Source organism: Oryzias latipes, chromosome 20, assembly GCF_053564925.1.
Source record: "Oryzias latipes strain Hd-rR chromosome 20, Olatipes_Hd-rR_3.1".
Lineage (NCBI taxonomy): Eukaryota > Metazoa > Chordata > Actinopteri > Beloniformes > Adrianichthyidae > Oryzias > Oryzias latipes.
In genome coordinates this window covers 2451955-2474101 of record NC_136256.1, presented here as the reverse complement: position 1 = coordinate 2474101, position 22147 = coordinate 2451955, and the positions used below count along the sequence as shown (strand labels likewise).

Genomic DNA, 22147 nt, shown 5'->3' with positions numbered 1-22147 from the left:
TCTTTTGTCTTTACATAAATTGGGGTTCCAGCTCATAAAACCCACAAAAGCATGATTTCCAAAAGTTTGAATAATGTGGAGAATCTGCAGAAATGTATCAGGATATGAGTCTCACCGACTAATCATCTACTCAACTCAAAGCACAGGTTCCACACATGTCATTAAGTTGTCTAGGAAATGGGTTCACAGAACGACACATGAAGCATTGATGAGACCAGGATCAGGCTGGAGATTTCATTAGAAAAATATTCGATTTCCTTCTTGAAGTCACAAAAGAACAGAACAAGCTAGGAGTGCAGTTCTGAAAGAACATTACTGGCTGTTCTTTGACACTGTTGTACTTTTGTTTGCATTTGTTTACATCCCTCGTTGGGATTGAGCTGATGTTTTTAGTTTACTTTATGTTTAAATCTGCCCTATTTTTAGTCATTAGCTGAACTGCATTAAAGGAAAGTGCACTGTTTAGGCGGAAACTGATCAAAAATAGATAGGAAATAGAACAAAATTAGGGGATCTGGATCTGTTCATTTTGCACTACATAACTTTACTGTGTGATAAAGGTAAAACAAACCAAACAAACAAAAAAACCTAAACTTTTCAACCCAAGTTTTAAGTCAAAGGACGTAACTTACATTCTGCAGCAGCTACAAACCAGAAAACAACTTTATAAAACCCTCAAACATCTGCTTTCTGACAGAACAAATACATCTTTTCAGTAGGAAGAGACCAGAAAACAAACATGTAAAATCACAAAACACCTTGAAAGATCCAATTCTTTTTTCTTCTAGGTGACATAAACGTGACGTTTTCTTTATGAAGAAAAAGTCACTTTGATGCGTTTTGTCTGCTAGCCTGCAGTCTTCCTCAGAGGGGTTTCACGCCCACCACGATGCATCAATGTCAGCAGTTTAATGTGGGGGTAGCGACTCAGACAGGTCCATCTAATCTATCAGACCAACCACGCCCCCCCTTCAATCTGGCTGTGATCGACAGAGAGGAGCCCCTCTAGTGTGTTTACGCCACATTTTCGCTTTACAGTGTTGTTTCTGACATGATGAAAAGAGGAGGCTGCCTGATGGACAGGAAAACCAGTTGATCTGGACTGGTGTTGGAGGCGCTCGCCACTGTCCAAAATGATGAGGATATTTAACCCTTGTGCTATCCTAGGCACTTTAACATTGGGAGTTGGGTCATCTAGACCCACTAGACAGTGCTCTGAACCTTTTTTCTTCAATGATTTGTGATCTTCACTGGTGTCCATGGATTACATGAAATCTTTCCACCTTTATCCACCTTTGTCATGGTAGGGAGAACACGTCAATGCAAGGGGGGGGGGGGGAGGGGGGGGGTCATAGGAAAGCACAAGGGTTACAGAGTCAGTTCAGACTCTGGGCCTTGAGGGCTGCATCCTGCTGGGTTTTCAGTTACCCGCCTTGTCTGCTGCTAATCCCCTGGATCAGGTGTTTTCTGTCAAGAAAAGCTCCAGTGGCAGGTTAGTAGGAAACCACGTTGAACACTGGCCCTCCAGACCTGGAGTTTGAGACCTGCAGGTAGGAAGAGAGAGGAGATAGACAATCGACAGAAAATAGAATCAAAGTCAGCCCAAATCTTCTGCCATGAACGTCCCAATGCCACTGGAACAAAGCAGATCAACAGTTTGAGGCTGGTAAAAAAAAAACAGCTTCAAAAACGGCCAGGATGACTGGAGATAGGTGGATCAGGTATCCTACGGAGACCAAGCAGAAACACCAGCTGAGAGGCTGGAGGCAGAAGTGGCAGAAGCTACCAGAGGAGGGCGACAGAGCGACCGGGATCTGCCAAACCATGACCGTCTGTCTGTGTCTTCTGTGGCTTATGGCGGTGGGCTGCACATGTCCTCTGGGACCACTGCCTCAGAGGGGGGCTCAGTTCTAGCAGTACTAACAAACATGTAAAGGGAAACTGAAACTATCTTTTATCTGTCTTATAAAGAAAACAACAGACATCTGTCACAAGGAACCAAATTTAGGATTGGACGGGAAAGATGAAATTCAGAGTTACTGGAATGTCTCTTTGGACAAAAAAGAAATGTGTCTACAGAGCTCCAGATTTGTGTCTTGATTCAAATAATGAAGTTTATATTTAGATTTGATGCATTTGTTTTTGCACGTGTGTGTCAGGGTCCCAACTGTGCCACAGATGTAAATGAGTGTCAGGTGACCACAGGAACCCCGCTGGGCTGTCAGAATGGGGCGACCTGCGTCAACACTCCTGGATCATTCAGGTGAAGGTCACACTTCTACTCTTCTTGCTTAACATCGTTGAGCATGTCTTTACCCTGTTGTTCATGTCATGGTGGTCAGTAAGAGTTATTGGTTGTTTTACGTGCACAGCAGCATTTAGAAACAAGGCAGTGAGCAGTCTACTGGGACGAGGAAATGGGACAGAAAAGAGATCAAAGACATCTCCTCAAATCTTTTTTCATTATCCTGAAATAAATATTCAAAATGGCCCATTTTAGCATAATTGAAAACATCGATGTTTGAGACACTACAAATGTCAGAATTGTAAAGTTAAAATGGTTTTTTCATGATCGGGCAACAATTTGTTCCATTTTCTCAGTAACATTAACCTGAGCTTCTTGGTGTTCATTATTCTTTCTGCACTTTTACTCACAATGTGATGACCGGATGCTCCAGCGTCATTTTTGGAATCAGGTAGTAATTGGTGTCAGCTGATACATTTCTGCCCACAAATGGTCTCAGTTTGCAGTAGAGAGTCACTAAGCGACGCAGCACACCATGTGCATGTGACTTAACCCGCTTTTATGTATTTATTTGTGAGTGAGCTGCTGATCCAGTGTGAATACAAATGTGAGCTGTAACAGTCATTTCAGTGTTTTGAAGTGTGGATGATGCTCCAAACAATGTTTGAAACCAATATGAAAAAAATTAAGAAGGTATATATTATAGAAGGATTTTTCCTTTACACACACACAGAAATGTATTGATATGATCAGTGCTTCCACAGATACAGGCTGTAAAAGATTGTGTTTTTCTGCAGCTGCAACTGTTCTCCTGAATGGTCTGGGACTCTCTGCACTGAGCGTTACGATGACTGCAGGACTGCAGCTCAAAACCTGTGTGTTCATGGCTTCTGCATTGATGCAGACCGGGTCACATCTGGACAGGTATTTCAACACGCACCAGCATCAACGTTCAGCAAAGTCCTGACTTCTTACTGAATGTTGTTTGGAATAAGAAGCAGATTCAAAGGTTTGAGTAGCAGTTTGATCTAATAAATGTTGGTTTTCACTTCTAAATACCACAATGACCATTTTATGTCAGGTGCTGCTTGAACACCCGTCAAGTGACCCTGAAACTCGGGAGTGTAGAAAAAATCGATTTGGCGATACATGACGATATTTCATTTGGCAGTATTTGTATGGATTCAGAATGCTGTCAGGATGATATTTATTGAATTATTTCTTCGGCGTCTGACTCTTGTTTTCCACTTTAACCTCCGACCACTAGTTGGCAGCAGAGAACACGGAGCCTCTTTGAGCAGCTCCACACCACAAAACAACAAGATCTCAGCCAGAAGCAGCTTGTTTTGGTGTTTTGAGACATGAAGTACTTAGTTTTTACTTTAGATGGGTACCGAACCGAAACTCTGTGCCATGTTGCTGCCGGTATCAGAGAAAAACACGGATTGATGCAATCAGCATCAGAAATACCAAAATATGTACTTTTGTTGAGTGTTGGTGACCATTTTAAGCCATGCTGTGCTCTAGTTTAGTCTCTGCATTTGTCTTTCAACAGCCTAACTACCAGTGCATCTGTGAGGATGGGTGGGAGGCCCCAGCTGGGAACCCTGCATGTGTGGCAGATGTTGATGAGTGTAATTTACCCAGCAAGCCCTGCTCCACAAACCCCCCTGTTCCCTGCCACAACACTCAGGGTTCTTTCTACTGCGGAGCCTGCCCTGCAGGTAACACTCACACCTGACACTTGTCCTTGTTGGTCTGCTTTGTTCAGACAGCAAAGAAGTTTACTGTACCAACACTCTTAGCTGGATCATTTCTGCAGTGGGCTGCATGGTGGCGCAGTGGTTGGCGCTCTCACCTCACAATGACTAGACCCAGGCTCAAATCCCACTTTAGTATACATTATATTAATAACACTTTTTTATGTGACTTTCAAAGCTACTGATGTTTGTTTTTCTATAGAAATGAACCATCAGAACTCTGTGGTTGTTCGATGATGTTACAGTTAATGGATGGGTTTTCTCTGATTGTTTCTCAGGTTGGCAGGGAAACGGCTACAGCTGCCAGGATGTGGATGAATGTTTGACAAACAATGGCGGCTGCTCCACCAATCCCATGGTGCAATGCCTGAATACTATGGGCTCTTTCCACTGTGGCTCCTGCCCCCCAGGTACACGCTCAAAATGTCTGCACAGGCAGTAAGAAAACAAGCTGCTCACTCCTTTGTAAATGATGATCAGACGTTTCAGGGGTTTCTCTTCAGAACAGGTGCTGGGGTTCCTGCTGCCAAGTGGGACACGCTGTTCATTATCCTGAAATAAATCAAATGAATACTTAGAATGGGATTGTTCTGAAGCACACAGAATGGTATTATGTGATGTTTATCAAACACTAGGGCTCCTTATTCCTCATGGCAGCAAAATAATGTGTGTTTATGAGCTGCTTTAAAACTTTATGATGAGTTATGCCATGTAATCTCATCTCTAATGTCATATACTAAACAATTTGGCCCCTTATCACTGTTTTGCTCACATAAATGTGCCTCATTTGCTCAGATTTTTCTGCAAAATTCAAACTCCAAACTGCTTTCAGTTTGGCGTTAACTGGACATTACCCACATTTCCACAGTTTACTGTTAAAACTTTTGCTACGTCTCTTAATTACGTTTCACAAATTGCATTTCTTAACAGACTTTTCTCATGGCAGCACCAGTCTAGGATGATGCCTGGAGTTCTGCACGAGAAAAGTAGTATTCTGATACAGAATGAAACATTCAGAGTGTGGTGGGTGGGGTGAGGAAATTGTGTCAAAGCTGTATGTAGTCTGTGCAAGCATTGCTCTAAAGAAACCATAGAGAATCGCAGGCTAGTTATTAATGTAGAAGAACGCAAAGCCCACACAAAAAGAAACACAAGTAAAAAGCAAAGCTCTGCTCAGTGGGATTTAAGTGTTAGCGTACATTATACAGTGCATTGAGGCAAATAAGTATCTGATCTCCCTGTGATTTAGCAAGTTCTCCTGCTTAAATATCATGGAGGGGTCTGACATTTTTATCTGAGGTGCAGCATGTCCACTGAGAGAGACATCATCTAAAACAATCTAAGATGAAAGTGTCTGACCCCTCCACGATTTCTAAGTGGGAAAACTACATCACTAGGTGTTCTAATGCTTACTTGCCTCATCGTACATCTTAACAACTGCGAGCCTCTAAAAACAGAACAGATGAGCATGACAAAAGTCCAAAATGCTGCTAATGTTGTGGCGTCAAAGTTCAGAATGAATGGAGGGAGAGAGAAGCAACAAGGATTTGGATTAAGCCCACAGCTTCAGTTCCCAAATTCAATGCAAACCAGGAAATACTAAACATAGTTGCTCAAAGGACAAGGGGTGAGGTTAGTGGATGAACCCATCAGAGCATCAAACGTTACTTTACCCTTCCACTTTGTCATTCGTTTTTGATTTGGGTGGAGCTAATTTCAGTCAAGATTCTCTACTTTAGGTCAATCTTTTACTTACAGAATCCAGTGGGTGACATCAGAGATGATCTGTTCAGTGTAGTACATTTGATTGTAGCATTAAACTGTCAATTCCAAGTCCTCTCTAATGGGAAAGGCAAGAACCAAAGTATATCCCATGGGTGATTTAATGAGCAGTTCTCTTGTGTTTGTCCAGGTTATGAAGGGGATGGAAGAATCTGCACACAAGCAGATATATGTTCTTCAAACAATGGAGGCTGTTACCCGTTAGCCAGCTGCTCCTCTAGCCCAGGTACAACTAGCATGATATTAAAGATGTCTATGAAGAAGTGATGAGTTTGTTCTGCCCAAAGGTTGTGGTTACATTGATGGCAGAAATGTCTGGTATTAATATCAGTATTAATGTTCCCTTCTGTAGTCAGAAGTGTGGCAAAGTCTGACATACTGTGCTTCAACATTATGAAGTGAAAAAGTGAGAGTATTGCTTTGGATTATTTTGTGTTACACCTATACCATGTTGAGAGTTTTTATGAATGTAAAGTTTGACTTGTTGCAGTTTCTGCAAAGGCTGCTTGGTGCTGATATAGACGAGAACATGAATAAAGAATAACAAACGTATGCTGCGTTTGGAATCTCAGAGAAAGTTTGCCTGTTCCATTAAATGGTACAGCGTTAACAAATGTGCATTTGGGTGTAGGAGAAAGCCTCATTCCCACTGTTTGCAGGTCACATTCATGAGACAAGATTTTCTCAATCATGTTCCTCTATGCATGGAGGCAATAAAATATCAGTCAAAAACTATCCTTCAGTGTCTCTGACCAATTGCAAGCCTCCTAATCTATTTAGGCATTCTGGGTAGTGAAGATATTTCACAGTAACTGTTTTGTTTCGCCTAATGAGTCTTGTAGTACAATGTGTCTTGTGGTCCAACAAACACAAGACTTTGTATTTTTCTTGGCAACAGTTGCATTCAGAGTTCTCTAAGTGACTTTTATCAAGTTGAAACTTTTTGACGTGAGCACAATTGAATGACATCTACAACATGAAATGAAGGTCTTCTTCTCCTCTCTCAAAAACTCTTACAGGTTCAAACTTACCTGTCTGCACCTGTCCATCGGGGTACATAGGCAATGGCTATGGTCCAACTGGCTGCACGCAAATCAGTAACATCTGTCAGACCAACAACCCCTGTGTCAATGGACAGTGTGTGGTAAGAGTGAGGGAAACGAGTTCAAGTGTATTTTATGTAGTACAAATGTGCTGTGTGTTCACTCATGTCTGCCAGATTTGAGCAAATGTACGTACAAAAGATGGGTACATTGATGGAGTGTCATAGTTTGTCAGTGTGGTATAAAATCAAATGAAAAGGATCAAAACATCTTTAATATAATGTAAAAAAACAACAACTATGATTTACAATTGGTAAATCCGTTTTCCACATGGCCCACAAACCTTCCCTGACAGAGGCTGGGACGGACTTCAGCCCTGTGATCCTAAAAGGGATTAAAGGGTTGAGAAAATAGATTAAAGTGTCAGGTTGGGAGGGCTGGTGAGCGTGAAGGACCCAAAATGCAGAGACGGGAGGCACACGCTTCCAGGACAAGGGGTTTATTTAACAAAAGGCGCTGCAGAGCAGGGTAACAAAACAAAACTCACTGTGGGCAAAACTTGAAAACATGGCAGAAGACAGACATGGACATGACAGCCAGGGAAGAGACGTTAATGGACCAGCATAGGAGGAAGGCAGAGACAAGACTTAAATACAGACAAGACTGACAAGACACAGGTCAACATGATCAGGAGAGATTGGGATCAAGGAAATAAAACTCAATAGCATGGCAAAACAGGAAACCTTTCAAAATAAAACGGGAAATAGAACTCAAACATGACAAACAAGACCGTAAGCAAAAACCAATATAAAGAAACCCAAACAATGACATAAAGGAGTTTCCCACATGCCTTTTATGAAGAGTTCTTTTATTCGTTCTTTTAAAGTTTTTATGAATTGGGTTGTGAAGAATTCAGCTTAAACCTTCAATGTTAACTCAGTATTACACAAAGGAAAACTGTGTCATGAACACCACTAAAAAGCAGTTACCTTGTCTTTAAAAACACTGCATAGACGTCTAACAGTCACATTTCACACTTTTGTGCACACAAAGCCTTGACACAAAACTTAGTGTTGGTCTCAAGCTGTTACACAGGTAAATGGTCAATGGTGTGTACTTGTATAGTGCTTTCTACGTTCCTCGAAGGCTCAAAGCGCTTTACAGTCACAAACCCATTCACACACACATTCACACACACACACACTCACAAACCCAGTCACAAACCCATTCACACACACATTCACACACACACACTCACAAACCCAGTCGCACACACATTCACGGCAGCAGTGGCTCCGCTACTGAACACTGGCACCAACCTTCCACCAGAGGCCAGCTGGCGTTCTGTGTCTTCCTCAAGGACACGTCCACACATGGGCGGGCAAGGCGGGAATCAAACCTGCAATGTTCCAATCAGAGGTCGACCGTCCTACCACTACTCCACAGCCGCCCATATCAGATCAGAAGACAAACATTAAGGAAGAGCTTTTGAAAGTCCTGAAAAGAAGACCTGGTGTTGATTCATTACACATTTCAAATTGTTGAATAAAAAAAACGAATTGTGAACAGTCAATAGATTAGGCCAAATGCTGATGTTGTCACATGTCAATGTCACTGTGTGCTGGCAAAAGGGAGGTCTGCACCTCTTAATACTTGAGTACTTCTTTACAAAGTGCAATAGTCTCTGAAGTGACTGATGTGCGCCTGTTTTTCTGCAGAGCACCACCTCCTCCTCTGGTTACATCTGCAACTGCTCCCCTGGCTGGGACGGACCCATCTGTGACCAGAACGTTGACGAATGCTCAAGCAACCCCTGTCAAAATGGAGGAACATGCATGGATGGCATCAATGCATTCACATGCACCTGCACTTCTCAGTGGAGCGGCCCTCTCTGCCAGACCCCACAGCAAGGTATGTGTGTGTGTCAGTGCGAATTAATTTACAATTACAATGTCACTAGGCTTTTAAGCAGGATTTAGATTTAAAAAGTTTGAATGAGTTGAAAAAAGACAACAAATCACTTCTGCTAGGCTGACTTGATCTGTTCAATTCTTATGACATCCTATGAGGGGCCGTATAAGACATTATTTATTCTGAACCATTCACATTCATACATTCTTGCTCTCACAGTCATATATACTCTCTTTCGCATACATATATTCTCTTACGCATCCATATATTCTCTCTCTCACATTCATACATTCTTGCTCTCAGTCATATATACTCTCTTACGCATCCATATATTCTCTCTCTCACATTCATACATTCTTGCTCTCAGTCATATATACTCTCTTGCACATCCATATATTCTCTCTCTCGCATGCATATATATTCTCTTACGCATTCATATATTCTCACTTGCACATCCATATATTCTCTCTCTCGCATGCATATATATTACTTTACACATACATACATTCTCACTCTCATTGTCACTCTTAAAAAAGAATGTATGTATGTGAAAGACAAGTATATATGAACGTGTGAGGAAGAGTTTATATGTGTGTGTGAGAGAGGAGTATGCATGAAACGGAAGTTACTTTGCATGAAAAGGAAGGCACTTTGAATGAAAAGGAAGGCACTTTGAATGAAACGGAAGGCAGATGATTTCTCGTGCTCTGATTGGACGAGAGGCCGCCACCTCCCATTTTGAACAGACGCTAACACGAACCAATAAGAAGGCCATCGGAACCTTAAGAAATATTTTATCTTCACCTCAAGTGGTCACAAATCTGTCTGCATCTCTAGAGACACAAAGGAATGTCTCAAATACCAATAATGGTAATAGAAGTGCCACCGAAACAGAAAATCCGTATCCACCTTATTCCTAGCCCCCATGAGCCTTTGCGTGAATTATGGGCGACACTTCCTGTAGACGCTGGAACACGCATTTACATTAAAACAAATTCCTCTTGTTTTCGATCCATAACTACATATAAATGTGGGAAAACCAGCTGTCATTTCTTAAAAAAGGCAACGGTGAGGTGGAGATGAAATATTTGTTAAGGTTCCGATGGCTGCAGGACCCCCGTGGCTACTTCTTGCCGGTTCGTTTTTTTAAAAAAATAAACTGTATTAACAATATCTTGCACATACAAAATACCAAACACAAAACTCCACTGTGTGCAAAATACAATCTTCACGTTCGCCATGAGAATGAACAAAAAAACATAATGATAACCATGTAAAACAGGTTATGCAAAAAGAAAACAAAAATAATAAGGCAAAGGAATCTGTTAAAGTTTCAGGAGAGACCATGTTTCAACTGTTCTGACAGCTTTTTTGTTAGTGGAAGATTTAATACTGTTCACATACAAAACCATTTCTTTCTGAAAAACATAAAACACGGTTTTTTTGTTGGCATATTTACACTTGTGTATAAAGTATTTAGCCATAATTATAAGTAAATTAACTACATATATTTTTTCTGCATTAAGTCTTTCTTGTGTAAAATATCCAAAAATAATATGCTCGTAAAATAATCTATAATCTTCACATAGATGAGTTCTTATAAAATGTATCACATCTTTCCAAAATAGTTGAGTGAAAGAGCAAAACCAAAAAAGATGAGGCACAGTTTCTGGTGAGGAATGACAGAATGAACAGTTTATGTCCAGATCTTTTTTAAACTTAGTAAAGAAACGTTTCACTGGATAAAATTTGTGAAGAATTTTGAAAGAAATTTCTCTAATTTTATTGGTGATGAAATACTTTTGTGGCAGGGTCCAAACCTTTTCCCACTGAATTCTACATCCAGAGCTGTTCCAGTATGAGATAACATACGGTTTTGTGGCAATCTCATTTTGAAACAGAGAACAGATACTTTGATTATTCCTGCTAGCTGAAAAACATACCTTTCCACAACACAAGTCTGTTAATTTGGGATTTCTTGCTGGTTCATGCTGCACTGTAATCCCTAGCGAGTTGACTGAACTTAAAAATTATTTTGTAACAGATTACGCAACAGTTAAGTTATATTATTAAAACTTTTAAGTTAACATTTATTAAAATTCATATTGTCAGTTGGCTTACATTTGTATTATTTCATATAAAAAATATTAAGATTCCTCAACTTATAAAAGAGAGATTATTTACTTAAAGTTTTTAATATTTTCCAACTAAAAAACGCTTTAACTAACTATATTTTTATATTACTCAACTCATAAAATATGTAAAATTCACTCAAATGCTTTATAAATTCTTTAACTCATTAAATGTGTAGCATTGAAAATATTTAAAATTCTTCAGCTTAAAATGTATTCTAAACAGAGATATTGATACTGCCCCACTACATTTTAAAGGCTAACATTGATAAAAACCAACAAACGTGAAGGCCACACAATAGTGATTGCTTAATACACTTTTTTTTAATTGCTCTTTAAAAAAAAAGCACAAATATCAAGAGGATGAAGAAACAATAAGTGCAATAAAACTGCATTATAAGAGTGCCACACAACATATTGACAAAAAGAGTTGGTTTTGTATTTTACGGCAGAAAAAGCAAATGATCACAACAAAACACATTATGTACATAACACTTAAACCAACAAATAGTCCATTCTGGAAGACTCACTCAACGAAACATTCTTCAGCGTCAATAAATGTCCTTTCAGTGGTTTGCTGTCCTCAAGGCTCAAGACAGCATTCTGAATAAATATGAAGGCAAGTTCAAGTTTTTTGGGGTGCTGTAGGTCCAGAGCATAGATGTCCCCGAAGAGTTAGAAGAGATTAGTCAGCCAGATGTGTGGGACCACTGACGGCAGCATCAGGAGCATCACCACGACAACTGAGAAGAGAAACACAGCAGTGTCTGTGAGGTCTGGTATTCTGGAAAATACAAAACAAAAAACACAGATGAGTTCAGACCCTCAAAGATATTCATCACACTAATGTCCAAAACTGACATTCCTGCCATCTGTCAATGGGAATCTTTTCATGCTAACATTCTGTTAGCTTTTAATCAACTGGCTATGATGTTTTAAGGACCAACTCCAATTAAAATTGTGTTTTTAAAAAGTTCTTTAGCATTTTTCTGAAGGAGGACATTTATAAAATAATTTAAGACTAAAGCTTCATTTTTCTTTATTCAAATAATGATGGATCAGGAGCAGAAAAGGTAAACGAAACTCCACTCCTTCCAATCAGGAGTCCCTGATGTTCGCCTTTCATCTTCCGTCTCAGTTTTAAAACCATTTAAAAATATCACTCAGTTTACAAACTACAAACAATTGCCCTATTTATTATGTCACTCAATAAAATCTCAATCAATATTAAAGGATTAGTGAAAACCATTGACAGGGAGTCGTGTGCACTTACTGTACAGGTCTTGAAGAAGTTGGAGGCATCTTCATGCAGATAAACAGGAAGTTCAAGGAGGACAAGTGCCCGTCTCATGTTCACGTCACGCTGGTCCTAAAAGAATAAAAAGAAATATCCATTACCTTTGAAGCAAATGCAGAGCAAAAACTTCCAATATGTACTTAAGGAACTTTAAGAAATAATAAAATGATACCTTTTTTAGATGTCTATTTCTAGTAAGAGGACAATACAGTGTTTATGTCATGATCCACTTCAGGTCAAAGACCCAAAGTCATTTGAAGGCAAGTTACACCGTGGCTTCTTACAGCTGTTTACAAATGATTTGTTATCCGTTTTTGAATTATGCTCATTAGAAATTCACCTGGAGGTCATAAATCCTAACCAAGCTGGCCAGTTCCTGTCTGTTTTGGTGGACTTGGTCTCAGAAAAGGGCAGCTTTAAGTTACACAAACATGTAAAAACTGCACAATTTCCTGACTGCATCTACTCTACATAAATCCATTTTAGATCTTGACAGATGAGTTTTCATGGTTTCAAATGATGGAATGGTGCTAATGCAACATCATTTTATTATTGTAATATACTGTCATAAAGACATGACAATATTCCAAAGTGTCTCCACATACATGGCAGTGGAAACACTTTGGAATATTTGCTATGTAGTACTGCAGTATTATATGTAGTACTGCATAGTGCCAAAGTAACAGAACACAACTTGCACCTCCATTCCATTGTGCCACCTTCAGCCTGCAATCTAAATATGTTTAGTTAAATTGTAAATAATTTCAGCTCTATTTAGACCTTTGGCTAGTTAAAATGTGCATAAATGTTTCCATGCTGCCGTATAAATCTAATAATGGTAATAGTTCAGGATGAATGCATTAAATAAGTATAAAACTCACCCACTGACACCTCTTTTCTGGTGAAATGGTGACTTTCTGGTGAACTTTCTGAAGTTCAGTATCTGAAAAAGTCCAAAAGAGATTTTTCAATGTTAAAAAATGTTTCAATTATATTCTGATCAAAAAACATTTATTGCACTACACAACCTATTGCATTTTTTGTTTTTTTAAAATAGCTCTAGACAAATAACTGAGACAAGTTACCTGGCTGGCCTTGGCGTCTACCTGAGGTGAAACACTGAACACTCTGTAGTTCGGTACCTGAACACAACACGAGCACGTTGATTCATTTATTTTTACAAAAACCATTTTTATAACGGAGATCAGTGATTTATAAAAGCTTAAAGCTGCATTCAAAACCCAATGCTTCCATGTAGCAACCAGGCTGAAAACTGTTGGCGGTAGCTCCTCCCACACAACCGTTAGAGGCTTTGAGTGACATTTTTGGACAAATGTCCAGCAGCAAACTTTAGCCACAGACAGAGGCCTCCAACGCGAATTTCACACGCGGATCATGTTTAGTGTGATTGCAGCATAACAGATCATTTCTACCTCTGAAAAAAAAAAAAAACCTCATCACTGTCGTAACTTACGGGCAGAAATGCATTTTGGGTTTGGCTCGCCATACGTCTGCTATGACAAACTAATCATGTATACATTTCCACATTAATCTCTAAAACAATCATAACACACATATGTTTAAACAACAGTAAACCACATTTACGGTAGTATAAGAGCATTCTTAAAGCATTCATTCATAAACCATGAACGATACTTACCAAATTAAATCAGGGCTGAAGACAAGACGGCACCATCAGCGATGAGGCGGATGGAAAAAAAACCCGAGGTTGGGGCGTCTTGAAGCGGGACGAAATCGCAACGCTTTGCAGAAAAATAAAATGCTCGACTTTCAATTTCAAACGTCGCATACTCGCATTCGGCAAATCCAACATGGCCACCTGAGCTAACGTAGAGAAAACGAAAGACCCTCCCACCAGTACGTGATGACGTCATGACGCTACTTCAGGGATCTTAAAATTTTTGAGTGCTAGATACAAATAAGCTTTAAAATATTTAGCACTGTTAAGTTAAATTTGAAAAAATCTTGATAGAGCTTAATACTTTATAGTTGAATCAACTACAAAATGACATTTAAGTTGTGTAACCTTAATAGTTATGAGTCAGTACAAGTGATAGGGTTTAGAGTGTGTTCAAAATGGGAGGTGGCGGCCTCTCGTCCAATCAGAGCACGAGAAATCATCTGCCTTCCGTTTCATTCAAAGTGGCTTCCTTTTCATTCAAAGTGCCTTTCTTTTCATGCAAAGTAACTTCCGTTTCATGCATACTCCTCTCTCACACACACATATAAACTCTTCCTCACACGTTCATATATACTTGTCTTTCACATACATACATTCTTTTTTAAGAGTGACAATGAGAGTGAGAATGTATGTATGTGTAAAGTAATATATATGCATGCAAGAGAGAGAATATATGGATGTGCAAGTGAGAATATATGAATGCGTAAGAGAATATATATGCATGCGAGAGAGAGAATTTATGGATGTGCAAGTGAGAATATATGTATGCGAAAGAGAGTATATATGACTGTGAGAGCAAGAATGTATGAATGTGAGAGAGAGAATATATGGATGCGTAAGAGAATATATGTATGCGAAAGAGAGTATATATGACTGTGAGAGCAAGAATGTATGAATGTGAGAGAGAGAATATATGGATGCGTAAGAGAATATATGTATGCGAAAGAGAGTATATATGACTGTGAGAGCAAGAATGTATGAATGTGAATGGTTCAGAATAAATAATGTCTTATACGGCCCCTCATAACATCCTGTTGTTCACTGGTTTAAACAACTGTCTGGTTCAAAGTACACTTCTCTTTCTCTTTCGGCTTTTCCCATCAGGGGTCGCCACAGCGAATCATCCTTTTCCACCTCACTCAGTGATGAAAGTCTTCCGGGAATTCCCGGAAATCCGGGTTTTTGAGCAAACCGAACGTACTTTCCGGGAAATAAAGACCTGATCTCTACGGACAAATCGCTTTCCGGATTAAAAAATGGTCTGAAATCAGCTAATTTTAGCTTTATTTTCTATATTTCTCCGCAGATCGCTTCCTCTATGGTCGTGGCCATCTCTCGTCTTCCCGGCCTAATTGACCAATGACGGGACGTTTTAGTTGCTTTCGGATGCGTCGACGGGTCTGATTGGCTCTGTCTGCACCACGTGGTCAGCGTGACTCGCTTCCCTAGAGACCAAAACTGGCGGACCCACGCTAAACTTTCACAAACACATCTGAAGAGTTTTCGATCAAATTTGTGTTAAAAAAAATGGCGGGCATCGTCATTATTGAGCGTGGTCACGACCTCAGTTGTGAGAAGACGATAAAAAACAAATTGAAGTGGTCTTGGCTGGAAAAAAAAGATTTTTAAGGTAGTGTAGGTCAAAACCTTTATTGTAAAATAATCTCAAAACCACATTTTGAAATAATTTCAATTTTAGTTTTGAGTTTCAGTTTTTATTTTGAATACATTTCTCTATCTAATTTATTTGTATTTCCTAATTACCATGATTTAGTTCAGTATAGTTGACATTAATTATAAGTATTTGATGGTTTGGACCCGCACTCCCTTAAAAAATAATGTTTACAATGTTTAGTTTAGTTTGTATGTTTGTTTTGATATTTCCCAGATTACTTAGTATTGGTGTTAAAGAATTGATGTATTATGTTATAGAATTATAGTTTAAAGCAGATCCCATATTTTGATGTAATTATAGTTTGAGAAAACAGTGCAAGTGGATGTTGTACATCAGTCATTTCTAAAGCAGAAATAATGTATAAATAACTGAGGTATTTTCATAGAATATCATAGTTACTGGTGTTCTTTTTGCCATTTGGGGCTTTGATGTTACTATATTTTAGCAATTGTATGTTTTGCAGATTTAAGGAAAAGCGTAGATTGTAGGATTGTGTTACTTTGAGCAATTTTCCAAATTCTTTTTTAGGACCAGCAAGTCCTTAATGGAGAGTCAAACTAGGGGATTGAATGACAAATCATGATGCTCCAATTAGTCTTAGTTTCTTGATAAAGAAGTGAATAACTAGTTGCCAGAATGCACCAGAATGCATCTAAGACCACGTATTTTTCCAAAATTTCGCTCTGTGCCCGCCATATCGCTCAAAGAAAAGTTCAGGGAATTTTTCCTTGCCTGACTTTCATCACTGCTCACTCTATCATGGACATCTTCTACCCTAACATTAGCCAACTTCATGTCCTCTGTTAAGACATCCATGTATCTCCTCTTTGGCCGTCCTCTTGCCCTCCTGCCAGGCAGTTCCATCTCCAACATCCTTCTACCAATATATCCACTATCCCTCCTCTGAACATGTCCAAACCATCTCAGTCTGGCTTCTCTGACTTTGTCGCTAACACAGGCAACATGAGCCGTCCCTCTGATGTACTCGTTCCTTATCCTGTCTAACCTGGTCACTCCTAAGGAGAACCTCAACATCTTCATCTCTGCTACCTCCATCTCAGCCTCTTGTCTCTGTCTCACTGCTACCGTCTCTAACCCATAGAGCAGAGCTGGTCTCACCACTGTCTTGTACACCTTTCCTTTGAGTCTTGCTGGCACTTTTCTGTCACACAACACTCCTGACACTTTCCTCCAACCGCTCCAACCTGCCTGCACTCGCCTCTTCACCTCTTTTCCACAATCCCCATCACACTGAACTGTTGACCCCAAGTACTTAAAATCCTGCACCTTCTTCACCTCAGTCCCCTGTAACCTAACGCTTCTACCTTGATCCCTCTCGTTCAGACACATGTATTCTGTCTTACTACGACTGACCTTCATACCTCTTCTTTCCAGAGCAAACCTCCACCTCTCTAGCTGTTCCTCCACCTGCTCTCTACTCTCACTGCAAATTACAATGTCATCCGCAAACATCATTGTCCAGGGAGATTCCTGTCTTACCTCGTCTGTCAGCCTGTCCATCAGCATAGCAAACAAAAAAGGACTCAAAGCTGATCCTTGGTGTAGTCCCACCTCCACCTTGAACTCCTCTGTCTGACCTACAGCACATCTCACCACCGTCATACTTCTCTCATACATGTCCTGAACTACTCTGACATACTTCTCTGCCACTCCAGACGACCTCATACAGTACCACAGCTCCTCCCTCGGCACCCTGTCATACGCCTTCTCTAAATCTACGAACACACAATGCAGCTCCTTCTGACCTTCTCTGTACTTTTCCATCAACATTCTCAAAGCAAAAATGGCATCAGTGGTGCTCTTACGGGGCATGAAACCATACTGCTTCTCACAGATCTCCACCTTCTTCCTAAGCCTGGCTTCCACTACTCTTTCCCACAGCTTCATTGTGTGGCTCATCAACTTTATTCCTCTATAGTTGCTGCAGTTCTGCATGTCACCCTTGTTTTTAAAGATCGGGACCAGAACGCTTCTCCTCCATTCCTCAGGCATCTTCTCACTCTCTAAAATCCTATTGAACAACCTTGTTAGAAATTCCACTGCTGTCTCTCCTAGGCACTTCCATACCTCCACAGGTACGTCATCAGGACCAACGGCCTTTCCGCTCTTCATCCTTTTCAGAGCCTTCCTAACCTCATCCTTTCCAATCTCTGCTACTTCCTGCTCCACAACAACCACATCTTCCTCCCTTCTTTCCCTGTCATTTTCCTCGTTCATCAGCTCCTCAAAATACTCCTTCCATCTTTTCTGTACACTCTCCTGGGTTGTTAGCACCTTTCCATCTCTGTCCTTAATCACCCTTATCTGTTGCACGTCCTTCCCATCTCTGTCTCTCTGTCTGGCTAGCCTGTACAAGTCCTTCTCTCCTTCCTTTGTGTCTAACCTGTCATAAAGCTCATCGTAAGCTTTCTGTTTGGCCTTTGCCACCTCTCTCTTCACTCTACGCTGCGCTTCCTTGTACTCCTGTCTACCTTCCTCAGTCCTTTCTACATCCCACTTCCTTTTAGCCAACCTCTTCCTCTGGACGCATTCCTGTACTTCCTCATTCCACCACCAAGTCTCTTTACCGTCTTTCCTCTTTCCAGATGACACACCTAGCACCTTCCTACCTGTTTCCCTGATAATCTCTGATTATCTCTGATAATCACTACATTACCAAAAGTATTGGTTACCCATCCAGATGATCCGAATCAGGTGTCCTAATCACTGGTCTGACCACAGGTGTAGAAAATCATCACTCAGACATGCAGACTATTTCTACAAACATTTGTGAAAGACTGTTCCGCTCTCAGGACTCAGGGAATTCCAGCGTGGAACTGTCATAAGACGCTACCTGTACATCAAATCCAGCCTCCATTTCCCCCACGGATCGTTGTTGTATCCAGTCGCTTGGGTTCCGTCTGGGCAGGAAGAGTCTGCTTTCCTGTTCCTTAGTGTGGAAAAGATGCTGTCAATCAAATTCAGAGACCAGCTGATCAGATCCATATTCAGAGTGCAAATAGCAGAAGTTGTAGAGGGTTGAAAAACCACAGCTCTGGAACAGACAGGACAAAAGCCTTGGGATGAGCTGACACAGGAGGAGCGAGAAGAAAAGCGTCTGTCCTCAGTGAGAGTCAAGCAGGAGGCGTATATGTGTATAATCACCACATTCACATCATTTACTGTTGCTGTGAGTCTATAGAATATATTGCATCGTTGTAATCGCTGACTGTAAATACAGTAAGAGGACTGGACCAAGTGAGTGTTACGTCTCACGTAGAAAATGACTTCCAGCAAAGCATTTCTTCACGATGCCGTCGCCGTCATGTTGGAGCCCGACATCCTCAGCAGTGATTGGTCCAAGTCCACCTGAGTCATCATTTCTATGACAACCACTCTTGCCAATCAGAAGTGAGCTTGTTGATAATCTACACCCCTATCCTGTGATTGGTCCGTTTATAATTTGAATAACATTAAAAAAGAATGGTAATTCTGACCAATGGAATGACTGAGTAACAGCTGTTTGTTTCTCTGTGGACGTCTATTGGATTTTAGCCTCTTGGGGCCAGCGGGTACTTCCTGTTTGGAATGTTAGGCAGGAGAAGTTACTCCAGTCCAGTAGACTTATACAATCAATGGCTGTAATAAATTAAAAAGACTAAAAGGACTAAAATTACAGTTTGAATATTCTATCTAACACATTTCCTCAAAACTTCAGCTCCCTACTTATGGAGTCCTATACTGTTCAAAATTAAATAAATAAATATTTAAATAAATAAATAAATATGGCCTCATGCAAATACACAATAAACCAATAAATCTCTCATAAATATATAAAAAGATCATGAAATTGTGAAAAACCTGCACACTGATTTTATATAAGCCATTATATTATTCAATATATTTCATTTTGCTTTAAAAACCTGTTCATTATTTTAAAACAGCATTTTAAAATATTCATTTTTAATAGTGTTGAATATTATTATAATTCTGTCTTTTTTTCAGAAGCTCGTATTTCAAAATCAATATTTTCCAAAGTAGCTTTGTTTTTATTTCATGTTGCTGTTTTTCACAATGGCGTATTTATTTCATGAAGAGCTTTTTCAGGAGAATGGGTCTATCTGTCAATCAGTGAAAGTGGGCGGGGTCTAAACGCTCATTGGCTCATCCATGGAAATCGACTCATATTCCTTAATACCCGCTCAGCGGTGTACCAGTCAGAGAGATTACATGTTTCAGCGATATCCGCGAGGCTTTGCTGACATTAGAGATCAAATAGAGACAAACTATCTGTCTGCTGCAGAAGATGCAAACATGGACGACTCTGTTTTTGTAGTTTGAGGGTTTGTGTGGACCAAACCACAGAGGAGCTCCGGTCGTCCACATCTTGACTGCAGGACCTGAAGCAAAGACTCTCTGGGATGATCTCATGAACTCAAACATGGAAACATTGTTATCATGTGAAACTATTCACACTGTTCACTTTTAACACTGCGTGTACATTGTGCATCCATGCATTGTTACTGAGATAAGCACAGGCAACCGTTTCATGTGGCTATCAGGCTAAAAACATTAGCTGGTAGCTCCTCCCACACGCGGCATGTTGCGTTCATGGAACTCCAGTTCATAGAAGTTTTGTGGAACTCCAACAACCACACAGGCTAACTTAGGCCACTACTAGATGTTAATGAGAAGATGAAAATTTCTAAACCGACCACAAAATCACCCGAATTATGCACACTCGCCCAAAACCACTTTTAACCGCAAATTTAGAACAAAAACTGCCCAATTTCTGGTAACACTGTGGATGTGTTGAGGTGCATACTCCCCCTAGTGTTGAGGGGTGTGCATTGCGCCGTCACGTTCGCTGAAGCATCTTCGATCGATGTAGTCAGGGTGCTGCTGCTCATGTCTGAGTAAAGGAGTAGCCAATCACAAATGTGTCTCCGCCTTGTCTAGTTTGATTGACAGATAGACCCATTCTGCTGAAAAAGCTCTTCATGAAATAAATCAGCCATTGTGAAAAACAGCAACATGAAATAAAAACAAAGCTACTTTGGAAAATATTGATTTTGAAATCCAAGGTTCTGAAAAAAGACGTAGAATTACAATAATATTCCACATGAATAAAATGAATATTTTAAAATGCTGTTTTAAAATAATGAACAGGTTTTTAAAGCAAAATGAAATATATTGAATAATATAATGGCTAATTTAAAATCAGTGTGCCGTTTTTCACAATTTCATGATCTTTTTATATATTTATAAGAGATTTATTGGTTGATTGTGTATTTGCATGAGTTCATATTTATTTATTTAATTAAATATTTATTTATTTAATTATGTCCAGTATAGGACTCCATACCTACTGACTCCTGGTTGTCCTCTGTCACATTTGTTGACAGTTGCTCCCATTTTGGGTCCTTCACATCCCAAACTCGGATTGGCCAAAGAGAGGGAGATAGCTCTTAGGTGCATTCACAGTTAAAGCAAAAAAGTAAGAATAAAGAAAAAAGGACAAAGAAAATGTAAACAAATACCAATAAAACAATTAAGAGTGCCAGAGGCTTCCAGCTAGTTCATAGTCTTGACAGTGTTGTTTCAGAATATTTGCATTTTTTTTCACCATTGTGTCTTCCTAAACTCATGTGTTGCAGAGTGTGGAGGAGATCTGTCGGGTCCTGCCGGCTCCTTCAGTTATCCCAATACTCCCGGGCATGACGAGTATGACCACCAGGTCAGCTGTACATGGGTGCTCCGCACCGACCCAAACAAGGTTAGTCTGTCTTTATTGAAGCAGAGACGTTCCTGTTTGACCTCCAACCGTCAGACAGTCCTTTCTGATCCTCTGTTCCAGATTCTGCGTGTCACATTTCCTTACTTCCATCTTGAGCAAAGCACTGGCTGCATCTTTGACTTCCTTCAAATCCACGATGGCGACAGTCCATTCTCATACATGATTGGAAAATACTGCGGCCAAACGGCCCCAGCGGAGCTCCATAGCTCACACAATGCTCTGTATTTCTGGTTTCGCTCCGACAGTTCCAACAGTGGTGGCGGTTTTACAGTAACATGGCAAGCAGAGGACCCAGGTGGAAACCTTTCTTTCAGTGTTTACAGTTAGACCTTTTTCAAAATATGAAAAAGGTCAGAATGTCAATTTATACAAGAAAAGTAAATCCAGATAAGTGTGCGGTAAATTTTTTCCCTATTTCAGTATGTGGAGGCGAGCTAACTGCTCCCTATGGAAACCTAAACTCACCTGGTTACCCTGGAAACTACCCACCTGGCCGGGATTGCTACTGGATGGTGACAGTGAATCCAGGCCTACTCATTACCTTTGCCTTTGGGACTCTTAATCTGGAAAGTCATCCTAATTGCAGCTACGACTTCCTGGAGGTGGGAACTGCTTCTTGTCCTATAAAGTAGGTCTCTGTCCTTGATCTTATTTTCAATCCTAGCCCGCTGGAACTCACCTGGCCTTGATGACTCTCATCAGCCTTCAACAGAACTTGATGGTTAGCTGAATGTGGTCTGCTCAAGCAGGGCGACATGGAAAACATGCTGGACAGTGTTCGCTGAGAACCAGCATGTACAGTG

The 22147-nt window shown here is 40.2% G+C and overlaps 1 protein-coding gene and 1 long non-coding RNA gene across 2 annotated transcripts in view; one reads left to right on the top strand and one right to left on the bottom strand.

Moving 5' to 3' along the window:
- cubn (cubilin (intrinsic factor-cobalamin receptor)) overlaps positions 1-22147 on the top strand; it is an 80656-nt gene that overhangs the window by 6390 nt on the left and 52119 nt on the right. The window contains exons 7-16 of the mRNA XM_023950080.2: positions 2160-2263; positions 3043-3169; positions 3801-3969; positions 4284-4415; positions 5918-6013; positions 6807-6931; positions 8549-8741; positions 21205-21323; positions 21405-21639; positions 21765-21946. Of these exons, the coding sequence (XP_023805848.1) occupies positions 2160-2263; positions 3043-3169; positions 3801-3969; positions 4284-4415; positions 5918-6013; positions 6807-6931; positions 8549-8741; positions 21205-21323; positions 21405-21639; positions 21765-21946 (1482 nt within the window). The remainder of the gene's footprint in view (positions 1-2159; positions 2264-3042; positions 3170-3800; positions 3970-4283; positions 4416-5917; positions 6014-6806; positions 6932-8548; positions 8742-21204; positions 21324-21404; positions 21640-21764; positions 21947-22147) is intronic.
- On the bottom strand, positions 11517-13150 carry LOC144988430 (uncharacterized). Its single transcript, XR_013652350.1, has 3 exons — positions 13052-13150; positions 12147-12242; positions 11517-11657 (listed from the first exon to the last, which is right to left on the bottom strand). It is a non-coding gene; the product is annotated as an uncharacterized LOC144988430 (long non-coding RNA).